Source organism: Eriocheir sinensis, chromosome 62 (genome assembly GCF_024679095.1).
Source record: "Eriocheir sinensis breed Jianghai 21 chromosome 62, ASM2467909v1, whole genome shotgun sequence".
Taxonomy (NCBI): Eukaryota; Metazoa; Arthropoda; class Malacostraca; order Decapoda; family Varunidae; genus Eriocheir; species Eriocheir sinensis.
In genome coordinates this window covers 16,721-32,500 of record NC_066570.1, presented here as the reverse complement: position 1 = coordinate 32,500, position 15,780 = coordinate 16,721, and the positions used below count along the sequence as shown (strand labels likewise).

At 48.5% G+C, this 15,780-nt stretch overlaps 1 protein-coding gene across 4 annotated transcripts in view; it reads left to right on the top strand.

The window, feature by feature from the left end:
* LOC126986575 (collagen alpha-1(I) chain-like) overlaps window positions 1-15,780 on the top strand; it is an 80,300-nt gene that overhangs the window by 60,039 nt on the left and 4,481 nt on the right. For 3 of the 4 annotated variants that reach the window (XM_050842836.1, XM_050842837.1, XM_050842835.1), the window contains 8 exons: window positions 4,218-4,387; window positions 6,711-6,861; window positions 7,490-7,591; window positions 12,111-12,340; window positions 12,481-12,681; window positions 12,882-13,119; window positions 13,427-14,806; window positions 15,148-15,481. In XM_050842836.1, the coding sequence (XP_050698793.1) occupies window positions 4,218-4,387; window positions 6,711-6,861; window positions 7,490-7,591; window positions 12,111-12,340; window positions 12,481-12,681; window positions 12,882-13,119; window positions 13,427-14,806; window positions 15,148-15,481 (2,806 nt within the window). The remainder of the gene's footprint in view (window positions 1-4,217; window positions 4,388-6,710; window positions 6,862-7,489; window positions 7,592-12,110; window positions 12,341-12,480; window positions 12,682-12,881; window positions 13,120-13,426; window positions 14,807-15,147; window positions 15,482-15,780) is intronic. The other variant, XM_050842838.1, reaches the window with a different exon arrangement.

Genomic DNA, 15,780 nt, shown 5'->3' with positions numbered 1-15,780 from the left:
AATGGAAAAATTTGGGCGGGTTTTCCGATACCCTACGCCCCTGTCCACCCAGCAGTGTACCAGGTATTAATCGGGGGTTGTGTCCTGTCTCCTGGGATCTGTTCCCTTCTCCTATAATTCCTTCCCCTTCTGTCTCTCTCCACAAATTTGGCCCGTCGCTGCTACACGGTAAAGCCACAAATTTGGCCCATCGCTGCTACACGGTAAAGCCACAAATTTGGCCCGTCGCTGCTACACGGTAAAGCCACAAATTTGGCCTGTCGCTGCTACATGGTAAAGCCACAAATTTGGCCCGTCGCTGCTACACGGTAAAGCCACAAATTTGGCCCGTCGCTGCTACACGGTAAAGCCACAAATTTGGCCCGTCGCTGCTACACGGTAAAGCCACAAATTTGGCCCGTCGTTGCTACACGGTTAATAAATTAATATCAGCTTCCCTCTGCTTTGTCCACATCGCACATCAGCAAATATTCATCGCAACACTGCACAGGGAGCCCTTGCAGTATGCCCAGGTCACTGCATAAACACACATGTCCCACAGTGGCGTTGCGGTCTGAGCTACAGTGCCTCGCCAAGACCCCCCAAACACAGTGCAGTGAAATGACCTTTAGCGAGCCTCTGTTGCTCGAGGAGAACACCAGAAAAGTTTGCCTCGGGCTGAAACTTCTCCCCCTCCTGGGTTGTTAAAGTTTGTTCTTTCTTGTGAAGGACCTCCATGATTCACGACCTCCCAGCGTTCATGTTTCTGTGGGAGGTTGCTCGTTGAGAGAGGAGGGGAGAGGAGGGGAGGGGAGAGGAGAGGAGAGAAGAGAAAAGATAATAGAAGAGAAGAGGGAAGGAAAGGAGAGAAGAGAAGAGCAGGGAGGAGAGAAGTAAGAAAAGAGGAGAGATGGAAATAGAAGAGAAAAGAAGGAAAAGGGAAAAGGAGAAGAGCAGAAAAGAGACAAGGAGAGAGAGAGAGAGAGGGAGGGAGGGAGAGAAAGATCAAAAAAGTTATATTAGACCACAAAACTAAATCATATCCATTGAGGGCATTGCCACAAGAAGACACATCCCCCCCGCACCTCCCACCCCGCCCCCTTCAGGCTGACGCGGGGACCAGCCTCCAAAACAGCCTGATGCTCTCCTCGGCCCTGTGTTTGCCCGCCACATTCACAAACTTACTCCCTTTTACCCAGATTGTTTGCCCACCTGATTTACTCCTCCAGTTCTCCCACACGGCTGTTGCTTACTCACCTGGCCGCCTACCCTCTCCACCTCACCTGTCGGAGTCATACCTGGCTACACCTCCTCAAACACACGCTGGAGATATGAGCAAAATCTATTCCTTATGCCATTTCCGGAGCCTTGCCATCTAGGTTTTGTTGCTTTTCTTTGGATTCGTCAGCTCGTATTTCTCTCTCAGTTAACCCGGTAGCAGCGATGGGCCAAATTTGTGGCTTTACCGTGTAGCAGCGATGGGCCAAATTTGTGGCTTTACCGTGTAGCAGTGACGGGCCAAATTTGTGGCTTTACCGTGTAGCAGCGATGGGCCAAATTTGTGGCTTTACCGTGTAGCAGCGATGGGCCAAATTTGTGGCTTTACCGTGTAGCAGCGACGGGCCAAATTTGTGGCTTTACCGTGTAGCAGCGACGAGCCAAATTTGTGCCATGATATAAACCCCCCGAAATAGATGATACATAATCTGACCACAAATGCTTTGATATATATTATGAAATGGTTTGTGTGAGGGGTGATTTTTTCTCATTTTTCTCGCTTGGAGGGACCATTAAGAAACATGATCCCCGCTGCTACCAGGTTAAGTCTGGGGTCTACAGCCTCAGCAAGTACTACATGAAACTGTATTACATTGCCCTGAAGACTTGAGATGTGGCTGCTTCTGGTGATGATGGTGGTGGAGATGGTGGCAGTGGTGGTGATAATGATGGTGGTGATGATGATGACAGTGGTGATGGTGATGGTGATGACAGCATATTGAGCATGACGAGAGTGGCACTTGTTTGGGACACGGATTCTTCTCTTAAGTGGTGGAGTATCAAGGCTATTTCAGAGGCGTCTTGCCAGAGTGGGCGAGTGAGGGGAAATACAGCAGTGTGGGACAGAAATATCTCCCACCGTTGCCTCTGCACATTACAGCTATTCAGGGCCACAGCTCAACCTTAGCCAGGATATAAAAGTCCAAGCTGATGTGAAACTGATTATACACCCACTAACACATCTACCATTCTGAGGATATTGGTTTTGTGTGTTTATATTACCCAAAGACATTCCATCGCTGCCGCTGCACATCACGGCTATTCAGGGCCCCAGCTCAACCTTAGCCAGGATATAAAAGTCCAAGCTGATGTGAGACTGATTATACACCCACTAACACATCTGCCATTCTGAGGATATTGGTTTTGTGTGTTTATATTACCCAAAGACATTCCACCGTTGCCTCTGCACATCACGGCTATTCAGGGCCACAGCTCAACCTTAGCCAGGATATAAAAGTCCAAGCTGATGTGAAACTGATTATACACCCACTAACACATCTGCCATTCTGAGGATATTGGTTTTGTGTGTTTATATTACCCAAAGACATTCCACCGTTGCCTCTGCACATTACGGGTATTCAGGGCCACAGCTCAACCTTAGCCAGCCATTCTGAGGATATTGGTTTTGTGCATTTATATTACCCAAAGACATTACAGCTATTCAGGGCCACAGCTCAACCTTAGCCAGGATATAAAAGTCCAAGCTGATGTGAAACTGATTATACACCCACTAAGACATCTACCATTCTGAGGATATTGGTTTTGCGTGATTATATTACCCAAAGACATTCCATCGCTGCCTCTGCACATTACAGCTATTCAGGGCCACAGCTCAACCTTAGCCAGGATATAAAAGTCCAAGCTGATGTGAAACTGATTTGAAGCCCACTAACACATCTGCCATTCTGAGGATATTGGTTTTGTGTGTTTATATTACCCAAAGACATTGTTGCGCCGACTAAACGAAACTATCCAACTATCCATTTATTTATTATTATTATTATTATTTCTTTTTACAGCCAAGGAAACAGATATTCATTTATTTATTTATTCATTCATCGCTGTTGTTGTTCCCTGATAGTGACACACATCTGGCTTTGAATTGTGGTTTACAGGTTTTGAAGTCTCGGTATTTTTTAAAAGACATTTACTAACACTGCTATTGTTTTATGCATCTACGACATTCTCCTACCGTCATTTTTTTATCCAGCCACTTTATTTTCTCCTGTACATCAATATTTTGCTCTGTATCTCTCTGCTGGTCTCTTTGGTACATGTTGAAGCCGTGAGGTTATGTGTGAGTCGTTGAATCTATATATTTCTTTGTATCTCATTGTTTGTCCTCTTTGGTACATGTTGAAGCCGTGAGATCATGTGTGAGTCGTTGAATCTATATATTTCTTTGTATCTCATTGTTTGTCCTCTTTGGTACATGTTGAAGCCGTGAGATTGTGTGTGTGTCTTGTTGAATCTATATATTTCTTTGTATCTCTCTGCTGGTCTCTTTGGTACATGTTGAAGCCGTGAGGTTATGTGCGAGTCATTGAATCTATATATTTCTTTGTATCTCTTTGTTTGTCCTCTTTGGTGGTACATGTTGAAGCCGTGCGATTGTGTGTGTGTCTTGTTGAATCTATATATTTCTTTGTATCTCATTGTTTGTCCTCTTTGGTACATGTTGAAGCCGTGAGGTTGTGTGTGTGTCTTGTTGAATCTATATTTCGCTTTTTATTTCTGTGTTCGTCCTCTCTGGTGCACATAGGGGCACTGAGGGCGTGTGTGTGTGTGTGTGTGTGTGTGTGTCGTTGATTCTGTATTTCCTTTGTACAGTCTGTATCTCCTGCTCGTCCTCTGTGTTACATGTCAAAGCAATGAGGCTGTTTGTGTCTTATTTAATCCATATTTTCTCTCTCTCGACGTTTCTTCTCCCTGCTTGGTCACTCTCGTCTTGTCATCTTTGGTACATTCTGAAGCAGTGAATTTATATATATCATTTTTCTATGTCTTTTTTTCTTCTTTTTTTTTTACAATAAAGGAGACGGCTCAAGGGCAACAAAAAGAGTGTAGAAAAAAGAAAAGCCCGCTGTTCACCGCCCCCATAACAGACATAAGTAAAGAGCGCCCAAAAGAGAGGTCAGTTTCGGGTGGACAGGCTTCTTAATTTGTGTGTTGTGCCGCAGAGGTGAAGCCAGACCCCGACGCCACCACAGCCACCCCCACAGCCAGCACCACCACACCCTGCCTCAACGGTGATGACCCCAGCCCCAAGACCACCTCGTCCTGCCCTGCCAACAATAACAACAACACCAGCGCCAACAACAATAACAACAAGGGGGCAACCACAGCCAAAGTAAGTGAAGGGAAGGTGTTCGACGGGAGGTATTGTGTTATTAATGCCGGGGAAGCTTGGAGAGAGAGGGAGGGAGGGAGGGAGGGGAAGAGGGAGATCGAGAAAAAGGGTTAAGGGAAGGTGTTTGACGGGGGGTATTGTGTTATTAATGCCGGGGAAGCTTGGAGAGAGAGGGAGGGAGGGAGGGAGGGGAAGAGGGAGATCGAGAAAAAGGGTTAAGGGAAGGTGTTTGACGGGAGGTATTGTGTTATTAATGCCGGGGAAGCTTGGGGAGAGAGGGAGGGAGGGAGGGGAATGAAGATGTGCAGGAGGGAAGGAAGAAGAAGGAGAGTTGCTGAAGAGGGAGATCGAGAAAAAGGGTTAAGTGAAGGGAAGACAGAGGGAAAGACATTGAAGTAAATGGGAAGGAGTGGCCAATGAGTATAGGAAGAGACGGAAAGTTAGCGAATAATAAAAAAGTTGAAAATTGAGTTAAAGGAAGAAGGTATCCATAGCCCTGAAGTGTCACTCAATGGGGCGTGATGCTTGGGTTTGTCCGTCAGTAACCTTTGAGGGAGACAACACTACAGCTTTGTGGGGAGTTGTTCATGGCGCCCTTAAGAGAGTTCTGGCCAGCGAAGAAGCAGAGAGGAAGGAGAGGGGTATTGATGGTCACAAGAAACAGGGAGAGGGATATTGATGGTCACAAGAAGCAGGGAGAGGAAGGAGAGGGATATAGGAGGTCACAAGAAGCAGGGAGAGGGATATAGGAGGTCACAAGAAGCAGGGAGAGGAAGGAGAGGGATATAGTTGATCACAAGAAGCAGGGAAAGGAAGGAGAGGGATATAGATGATCACAAGAAGCAGGGAGAGGAAGGAGAGGGATATAGATGGTCACAAGAAGCAGGGAGAGGAAGGAGAGGGATATAGATGATCACAAGAAGCAGGGAGAGGAAGGAGAGGGATATAGATGATCACAAGAAGCAGGGAGAGGGATATTGATGGTCACAAGAAACAGGGAGAGGAAGGAGAGGGATATAGATGATCACAAGAAGCAGGGAGAGGGATATAGGAGGTCACAAGAAGCAGGGAGAGGGATATAGGAGGTCACAAGAAGCAGGGAGAGGGATATAGGAGGTCACAAGAAGCAGGGAGAGGGATATAGGAGGTCACAAGAAGCAGGGAGAGGGATATAGGAGGTCACAAGAAGCAGGGAGAGGGATATAGGAGGTCACAAGAAGCAGGGAGAGGAAGGAGAGGGATATAGATGATCACAAGAAGAAGGGAGAGGAAGGAGAGGGATATAGATGATCACAAGAAGCAGGGAGAGGAAGGAGAGGGATATAGATGATCACAAGAAGCAGGGAGAGGAAGGGGAGGGATATAGATGATCACAAGAAGCAGGGAGAGGAAGGGGAGGGATATAGATGATCACAAGAAGCAGGGAGAGGAAGGAGAGGGATATTGATGATCACAAGAAGCAGGGAGAGGAAGGAGAGGGATATAGATGATCACAAGAAGCAGGGAGAGGAAGGAGGGATATAGATGATCACAAGAAGCAGGAGAGGAAGGAGGGATATAGATGATCACAAGAAGCAGGGAGAGGAAGGAGAGGGTATTGATGATCACAAGAAGCAGGGAGAGGAAGGAGGGATATAGATGATCACAAGAAGCAGGAGAGGAAGGAGGGATATAGATGATCACAAGAAGCAGGAAGAGGAAGGAGAGGGATATAGATGATCACAAGAAGCAGGGAGAGGAAGGAGAGGGATATAGATGATCACAAGAAGCAGGGAGAGGAAGGAGAGGGATATAGATGATCACAAGAAGCAGGGAGAGGAAGGAGAGGGATATAGATGATCACAAGAAGCAGGGAGAGGAAGGAGAGGGATATAGATGATCACAAGAAGCAGGGAGAGGAAGGAGAGGGATATAGATGATCACAAGAAGCAGGGAGAGGAAGGAGAGGGGTATAGATGGTCACAAGAAGCAGGGAGAGGAAGGAGAGGGATATAGATGGCCACAACAGCAAGTAAGAAGCAGAGCAAACCCAGGCATTGACTCAGACTTGAACCTTCACTTGAGTTTAATTAAGTAACGATTCTACTTGGCTTGTAAGTCTCATGTGTTATTCTTGGATTCAGGCAACACATTCTTGGAAATCAGTCGCGTCTATGACCTGTTTATTTAGTACTTTACAATGAAATAATTAGTGGAGGTAGCCAGGCCAGGTAACGACACGGGCATTGACAACAAGTATGATTCGTGTTTTTATGCAAAGACACAAAAGTTAGGTAATTTGGTGTAACTACTAACTTTATCCCTTGTGCTGTGTTTTCCGCAGGTCAAAACAGAAATAGCCAATGGAGGGCCGGAGGGGGACACCAAGCCAAGCACCTCATCCATCACCACCACCACCACAACCATCACCACCACCACCACCACCACTACCTCCACCACCACCACCACCGCCACCCCGCCACACACCAATGAAGGTGAGTCACACACTGCACCAGAAGTGGCCTTTTGTAGAAATTATGTAACCGTATCTTGAAGAGCTATTTCAGGTCTCTTAAAGGTCAGAAAGCACAGCCTGGCACTCTCGATGTTAATGTCACAATAGTCTCTTGTAGGCACTATTTATTCATGGCCTGACCTTTAGCAGTGCCGAAGAGTCCTCCTCAATCATTCAGTCAGCGGAATATTGCATCATTCTTCCATAATTCAAAGCCAACTGCCACCATAAGTTTGTGAGGTGCTGGCTGAGGATAAACCTTTTTCTAAACTTGTTTGTTCGCTCTTTGTGTGTGTGTTGAGTATCCTGATCAGGAACAAACTTACTGATGAATATGGATCGGTCAGAGTTTGTGATATTTGAATAGTATGGAAAATTATTTGGAAAGCTTGTGGGAAAATTTGATGGAGAGATTTATCAGTGTGGGAGATGATGGTGGTGGACCGGAGACCTGTACCTCAGGGGTGTTGTCTGTCCCTCCCCTGGGGTGCTGGCAGGCCATGGGGTTAATCTTGGTGTATACTGCTTGGGAAATGTTTAGACTTTTTGTTGCATAGATCACGTCCAAGCACTGACCTGTGTATGTGTGTGTGTGTGTGTGTGCGCAGGTTGTGGGGTGCTGTGCGAGGCTGAGGGTGCCAAGGTGGGGGCGGTGTGTGGGGGAGTGCCCACCCTCGACGGCACCTCACTGTCACACCTCCACACTGCAGGTAAGCCAGCAGCCACACCCCTCCCCTCCACTGGCCGCCCTCAGCCCCATGACCCTTCTGGTGGGCTGGGGACTCGGTGGTGAGGGCTGGGCCTGGGGCTGTGGGCAGGGCTGGGGCCATGGCATTGGGTGAGCCTGGCGATACTCCCAGTAGTCAAGGGTTAAGGGCAAGGAACAAGGCAAGGGTAGCATGGGACTAAGGGAAAAGGCTAAAATTTATGATGGGTGGCCTGGAGGAGGGTGGGGGGATGGGGAGGGGGCTGTGGGACCAAGGCTGGGATGGGACGAGCCGCCTGATATCTGGCTGAGTTGTCATCACCACCACCATAACCACCTCTCTGTAGGGTCAAGTGTGTCTACAGAACCCACTGCTCCAGCCAGGGACTTGCATTCTTCAGAGTGGGAGTATTAACGTACGGAGTGGAGTGTTCCGTAACTTGTCATCAGTATTTCAGCGATTGTTGCTTTTTGCTGCCTTCATGGTTAGCCTAAACATCCCTTTTATTTCACACACATGGTAAAAGCTGGAAAGGGTAGGAACTCATACTTTTGCCGCCATCCTCCCCCCCTGGGCACGTATTCTCAAACCCTTCGGCTCCCAGTATTTGACAAGGCTTTCGTAGGCGTTCGGGGCATTTCCAGGGGTACTTCAGTGATCCTGCTGGTAGTGTGACTCTTCTTCTGTACCATGAACATGAACGAAACTCATGAAAGCCCGATTAATCTCCTTTTCGGTATTTGAAAATAGTAGATATGGGAGGTGGGAGCGTTTGAAAATACCGCCCCTGTTCTGTAAATGCAGCTAAACATATTAATTGAGTTCCATAAAGTTCACCAACAGTTTTTGTAGTTGATTCAGAGTCGTTCAGAACAGAATGATTGTACACAAGAGCATGAAGATCAAACCTGCCATTGACCATGAATAACAGGTTCAGGAACATTCATTCGATACATTGAACAAAGTCTGTGAGAAGAAGAGACCTCGCTTACAGAAAAAGGTGACATGATGAAGGGCACAGAAGATGCTGGAGGAATGAGGGTTAGAGTTTAATAAAAGACTCTTGTGGAAGGAAAGTCGAGAATGAACAGTAATGGAAGCTTAGGTCCTGAGACTGAAGTAGTGCTGGTATGTTAACCCAGTAGTGGTAGCATCTGGGATCATGTTTCTTAATGGTCCCCCCAAGCGAGAAAAATGAGAAAAAATCACCCCTCACACAAACCATTTCATAATACATTTCAAAGCATTTGTGATCAGATTATGTATCATCTTTTTGGGGGGTTTATATCATGGCACAAATTTGGCCCATCGCTGCTACACGGTAAAGCCACAAATTTGGCCCGTCGCTGCTACACGGTAAAGCCACAAATTTGGCCCGTCGCTGCTACACGGTAAAGCCACAAATTTGGCCCGTCGCTGCTACACGGTAAAGCCACAAATTTGGCCCGTCGCTGCTACATGGTAAAGCCACAAATTTGGCCCGTCGCTGCTACACGGTAAACCCACAAATTTGGCCCGTCGCTGCTACACGGTAAAGCCACAAATTTGGCCCGTCACTGCTACACGGTAAAGCCACAAATTTGGCCCATCGCTGCTACCGGGTTAAAGAATATGACATTGTATGAACCATTAACCATTTACCATTAACCATTTCAGCTTTACTACGAGGATCATGGCTTGCTTATATACCTTGCTCTCCCTTCATTACTATAAACACATGAATGAAGGGCTGTGACGCTGTAGATGATTTCTAACCATTTCAGTTTTATTTTGAGAGTTATGGAAATAGATCATTGCAGCAGCAGCCTCCCATGCACCACTCAGACTTAATATATACACTTCCCATTCACTAATACATTCTGAGCTTGATGTCTCCATTCACTGATCGCAGCCTTGCTCGGTGGACTCTGTATTCAGGAGTGGCAGGGACACACCTCACACACCTGTGTCACCCTGCCTCACACCTGGGCACACTATAAATACAGGTGTACTTATTTAACATTCAACTGGCCCATCCCAGCACAGGCTGTGTCCTTAATGTTCATGCCAGTGAGAGATTGAAACTGGGTAGTCCATTTTTATTTCATTTATTTATTTATTTATTTTACATCTTCGGCTATAGCGCCGGTAGGCTTTCCTCAGGGGCCTGATGGTCACCCCAAGCCTCATTAAGTCATGAATTCTTGAATGTGATTTTGTAGGGTGAGGATGAGTCTACCATTCTTCGTGAGGCTTCATATCTATCCCCCCACACACACACACACACACACACACACACACACACACCCTTCTTGCACACATATATTCACCATGGAAAATATATCGATAGAGCACAGTTTGTGTAATATTATCCTTGGGAAGGGGAGGGTTATTTACCTAGTTGTGGTTGTACAGGGCCTGGGCTCTACGCTGGTGTGTTCCCGTCTCCATATCTGTATTTGTCCAACTTTTCCTTAAAGCTTTGCACACTCTTCGCCGATACTACATCCTCACTTAGTCTGTGTGTGTGTTGTTTTACCGGGCCTGGGCTTACTCTCATGTGGTCCCGTCTCCATATCTGTATTTGTCCAACTTTTCCTTAAAGCTTTGCACACTCTTCACCAATACTACATCCTCAGTGTGTGTGTGTGTGTGTGTGTGTGTGTGTGTGTGTGTGTGTGTGTGTGTGTGTGTTTACCTAGTTGTTTTACCGGGCCTGGGCTTACTCTCATGTGTTCCCGTCTCCATATCTGTATTTGTCCAACTCTTCCTTAAAGCTTTTCACACTCTTCGCCGATACTACATCCTCACTTAGTCTGTTCCAAACCTCTATGTTTCTTTGCGGGAAGCTGTATTTCTCTATGTCTCTCAAACATCTTCCCTTTCTCAATTTTTTACTGTGTCCTCTTGTGTTCCTGGTGTTATTCCTTCTTTTAGTAGAATCTCCTCATTATCTACTTCTTCCATTTTACTCAATAACTTATTAATTTGTGTTAGGTCTCCTCTTTGTCTCCTTTGTTCCAGTGCTGGCAGGTCCATTTCCTTTAATCTTTCTTCATATGTCAATCCCTCCAGCTCTGGAACCATTTTTGAGGCCATCCTTTGTGTGTCCCAAGTCTTGTGCATCACCTAACTGACATTTTCTATAATAAAAGTAGATAAAAAGACAGGACCACGTATATGTTTGTTTTAAGGTCGTAACATTTAAGCTAAAGGTTGAATTTGAAATGTCACTTGAATAAGGTGTGGGTTTTAATTTTTGAGGAGTTTTAACTTGACACAGACTTCCCGTGCACTCAGCCTCCACTTCTTCATGATGTGGTCAGCACTGAAAGGTTTTCCGCTGATGTTCTGATAAAGGAAAAGAAGCTCCATCTGTAACAAGGCTGCTCCTCTTTGTCACATCAGTCATGACGTGATTCCATGTGTTGTCTGCATTGAGATATTGTCTTCTGGGCAGAGAGGAGAAGCTCTGTGGGAAGTGATCATGTCCTTGTTCAGATCATCTCCTTGTTCAGTGTTGCTCCTCTTGTTGTCATGTTTGTTGGGGTCACACAGCGGGGAATGGCTCTGCACAGTGGGGTCTGTTATGTCATGATTTTTATAACTACTGTACTCTTAACCTGGTAGCAGCAATGGGCCAAATTTGTGGCTTCACCGTGTAGCAGCGACGGGCCAAATTTGTGGCTTCACCGTGTAGCAGTGACGGGCCAAATTTGTGGCTTCACCGTGTAGCAGCGACGGGCCAAATTTGTGGCTTCACCGTGTAGCAGCGATGGGCCAAATTTGTGGCTTCACCGTGTAGCAGCGACGGGCCAAATTTGTGGCTTCACCGTGTAGCAGCGACGGGCCAAATTTGTGGCTTCACCATGTAGCAGCGACGGGCCAAATTTGTGGCTTCACCGTGTAGCAGCGACGGGCCAAATTTGTGGCTTCACCGTGTAGCAGCGACGGGCCAAATTTGTGGCTTCACCATGTAGCAGCGACGGGCCAAATTTGTGGCTTCACCGTGTAGCAGCGACGGGCCAAATTTGTGGCTTCACCGTGTAGCAGCGACGGGCCAAATTTGTGGCTTCACCGTGTAGCAGCGACGGGCCAAATTTGTGCCATGATATTTACCCCCCATAACAGATGATACATAATCTGATCACAAATGCTTTGATATATATTATGGGTTTGTGTGAGGGGTGATTTTTTCTCATTTTTCTCGCTTGGAGGGACCATTAAGAAACATGATCCCCGCTGCTGCCGGGTTAAGAAATGAATGCTTTGGAATTTTTTTTCTTTTAAATAGATCTTCATTGTTAGCTAAAAGGTGGTGTGGTATTGGTGGTGACAAAAACTTTTTCCATGGCCTGTCTGTTGAGGTGGAGAATGCCCCGGCAGGCTGTGTGGGAAGCCCTGAGGGGTGAGCAAAGGGTCTGGCTGGGTCCATGGCGCTGTTGTCGGGCTGCCTGATTCGTGTGAAAAAGTGAAGCTTATTGATGACTTTATGTTTTGATGCATGATGACAACTTAACTAATTCACTGTATTTTTTGACAGATGGCTCTGATGGAGGAGGGCTCGGGGGAGGGATGGGGACACTTGGGGTCAAGGGTGGAGCCGGGGCTGGGGTATCCACCAGTGACGCGCAGTACATGCAGCAGCAGAGCCAGATCTTTGTGTTCACCACACACCTGGCCAACAAGGCTGCCGAGGCCGTGATGCAGGGCTCCTTCAACACCATCATCGCCTTCCACTGTGCTCAGCCCGGCACCAAGAAGCTGCTGGAGGTGAGTAACCTGTGTCTGGCAGCCTCCCTGCTACCCCTCCCACTTGTTTGATTTTGATCCATCAGTTCACCGCATGTATGTGATGAAAAATACCTTGAGGGAGTGTGCTGGTGAGTGAGCGTGTCCTGATTCCTCCACAGAAGCATCCACTCAAGACGACACAGTTTGTCCGCCACAACCCTCCACACTGGCTCAACACGTTTGCCATGAAAGGCAACAAAGGGGGCCACATGAAGGGGCCTATGGTACCAAATGGCCCCATGATGGCAAATGGACCTATGGGACCAGGCCCCATGGGTCCATGTGGTCACATGGGACCTGGGGGTGAAATGGGACCCATGGTGAGTTGTCTCATATTATATACATTGACTGGCAAGCAAAAAATGGAATTTTAAGAGTTTGTCACAAGAATTGTGGCTCCCAGTGCTTATTACAAGAGAAGAAAGAGGAGTTAATTGTCATTATAGAAGCATCTTAAAAAATGATTATATTTGTTAATACATTCATTGATTCATACACGTGTCCTTGTACCTCCTCACAGGGCGGCGACGGGGCACCCAACATGATGGGTCCCGGCGGAGACATGGGCAGCCCCGGAATGATGGGGCCTGGAGGTCCTGGTGGGATGATGGGACCGGGCCCCAATGGTGGCCCAGGCATGATGGGGCCAAGGGGGCCTGGCATGATGGGCCCCGGTGGACCAGGGCCGGGCATGCCACCCGGCGCCGGAGGACAGATGGTGATGTCCATGGTGGGACCCAACGCACAGAGACACCCGGGTGAGTGAACCGCATGGAACAGACTTTGCTGTTTTGAGCGTCACGTTCAAGAGTTATGGCAGGCCTGGCTGGTGTTTTGTGATTATGTGTGTGTGTGTGTGTGTGTGTGTGTGTGTGTGTGTGTGTGTGTGTGTGTGTGTGTGTGTGTGTGTGTGTTTGCTAACCTCAAATAAAAAATTTCCTGCCTCCAGTTATTCATAATGAACATAGTAACTGTTGTGTATATTCAGTGACTTCCATTCTGACGTGTTGTGGCAGAAGCGACCCGTCATGACCTATGAATGTACTGATCCAGGTGTTTCCACAGGTGCTCCCTCCGGTGTGAAGGTCCCTGACGACCACCTAACACCTGAGCAGCGGCAGCACCGAGAGGAGCAGATGGCAAGGATACGTCACATGCAGGCGCTGCTGCTGCCTGAGCTGCATTCCCCCAGTCAGGCCGAGGGGGCGCATCCCACCTCCCAGCCTGCCTGCTCTGGGGGGCCCCCCACCTCCACAGGGGTACCCTGCTCCCAGACCCAAGCACCCTCTGTTTCCCAGAGCTCCCAGGCTGCCCCGCCCTGCTCACAGTCCACACCAGTTACCTGCATGGGACCCTCACCTGTCACAGGCATGGGTCCCTCTCCCGGCATGGGACCCAGTCCGGGCATGGGGCCCTCTCCAGGCATGGGACCCAGCCCAGGAATGGGGCCAAGCCCTGGCATACCTAACACCTCCATGGGCCCGGGGCCAGGCATGGGGCCGGGGATGGCTCCAGGGCCAGGCATGGGCATGTCCCCCAACATGATGGGTCCAGGCGGCCCCAACAACATGGTATCCCAGAGCGGGGTGATGATGGGCCAGGGACACATGGGCAACAGTATGATGATGACCTCGCAGGCCAGCATGATGGGCGGCCCCATGGGTCCTGGTGTCCCTGGCATGAGGATGGGTCCAGGAGGGCCGCAGTCCATGATGATGGGCGGCCCAAACCCTGCGTCGTCCATGGCGGCGCAGGCAGAGTGGCAGAGGCTGCAGGCAGAGTTCTTTGAGAGCAAGAGAAAGAAAGGTGGCCCAGGCTGTCCTGATGGTTCTATGGGCCCCATGGGTCCTATGGGTCCAATGGGCCCTGGAGGTCCTATGGGTCCTGGAGGTCCCATGGGTCCTGGGGGCCCAATGGGTCCAGGTGGCCCTATGGGCCCAGGAGGACCAATGGGACCAGGTGGGCCAATGGGTCCAGGTCCAATGGGTCCAGGTGGTCCTATGGGCCCTGGTGGACCAATGGGCCATGGTGGGCCAATGGTTCCTGGTGGCCCCATGGGACCAAATGGACCAATGGGAATGGGTGGCCACATGGTTGGGGGGCACATGATGCCCGGAGCAATGGGAGGGAACATGGGGCCTGGGGGAATGAGACCCATGGGCCCTGGGGCACGAATGCAAGGGCCACCACCCCCTTACCATGGCCCTCGACCAGTCGGTAACGGCCCATTACCCTCGCCTGGGTCTCCTTCCATGTGTGCCATGACCTCGCCTCGTATGCCCGGGGGGGGACCAGGGGGAGGGCCAGGGATGAGAATGATAGGCCCGGCAGACTCCCCCAGACCCATGCACCCCAGCAACCCTCCCACCCCTGTAAGTGGCCCCCCCATCACCAGCCCCTCCCTGCAGCACTCCAAGGACCAGCAGCCTCACACACCACAGTCAGGTATGTCACCACCTTGCCAGCTGGCCCCTGTCGTCCAGGTAAACACTGTTCCTGCAGTTGAAAATCAAGATTGTTCCCAAGACAGGCTGGTCACTGCCTTACTAGGGATTCTGTGCAGCAGACTAAATATTCTGTTTAACAATTTCTGATATTCAGTGTGGCATCTGAGTCCCAGTGAATCTGTCCTGTAGTACATTTGCTGGACTTGTACTCTGCAATCAGCATGACTCCCAGGAACATTAGTGACATTACTTGAACAGATATTGTTGAAATAGATTAATTTTCTTGACACAATATAGGGAAGAGTGGCTGTGGAGACAATAATGTTCATGCTCTTTCAGGTGAAACATCCTTTGGGAGACAACTGCAAACATTGGCCCAACAAAAGCATCAACAAACTGGCCCTCAACAACAGCAACAACAACAGCAACAACAGCAGCAACAACAACATCAGCAGCAGCAGCAACAACAACAGCAGCAACAGCAGCAACAGCAGCAGCAGCAGCAGCAACAACAGCAGATGCAGCAAGGAGCAGCAGCAGGAGGGAAGGAGCCCAACCTGATGCCTGTTCCCTCCCCGCAGCAGATCCAGTACCTCAGCACCTTTGAGGGGCAGGAGCTCACCATCCAGAAGCAGCCAAACACCAGCCTTAGAGAATCCGACATCATGTCTCCGTAAGCCTCTCTGCCACATAGTAATACATGGGAGGAGATAGTTTCTCTTACTTTGGCTTTATTAGGCACAAACTGGAATCATTACAGGGACAAGATATGAAGCTTTTACAAGTTGTGAGCCTTCCATCACTTACTATACAGTCAATTGACATTGAGTAAGATCTCAATTTTTGCTATTGATTGGTACTTTAAAAAGTGTTGCTTTAACATAGTAAAAGTAGTGTTGCTTTAGAAGAGTAACATGACATGTTGAAGCATCTAATTGATTCTGAGCGAACATCTTTCCTCTTTGTTGTAGA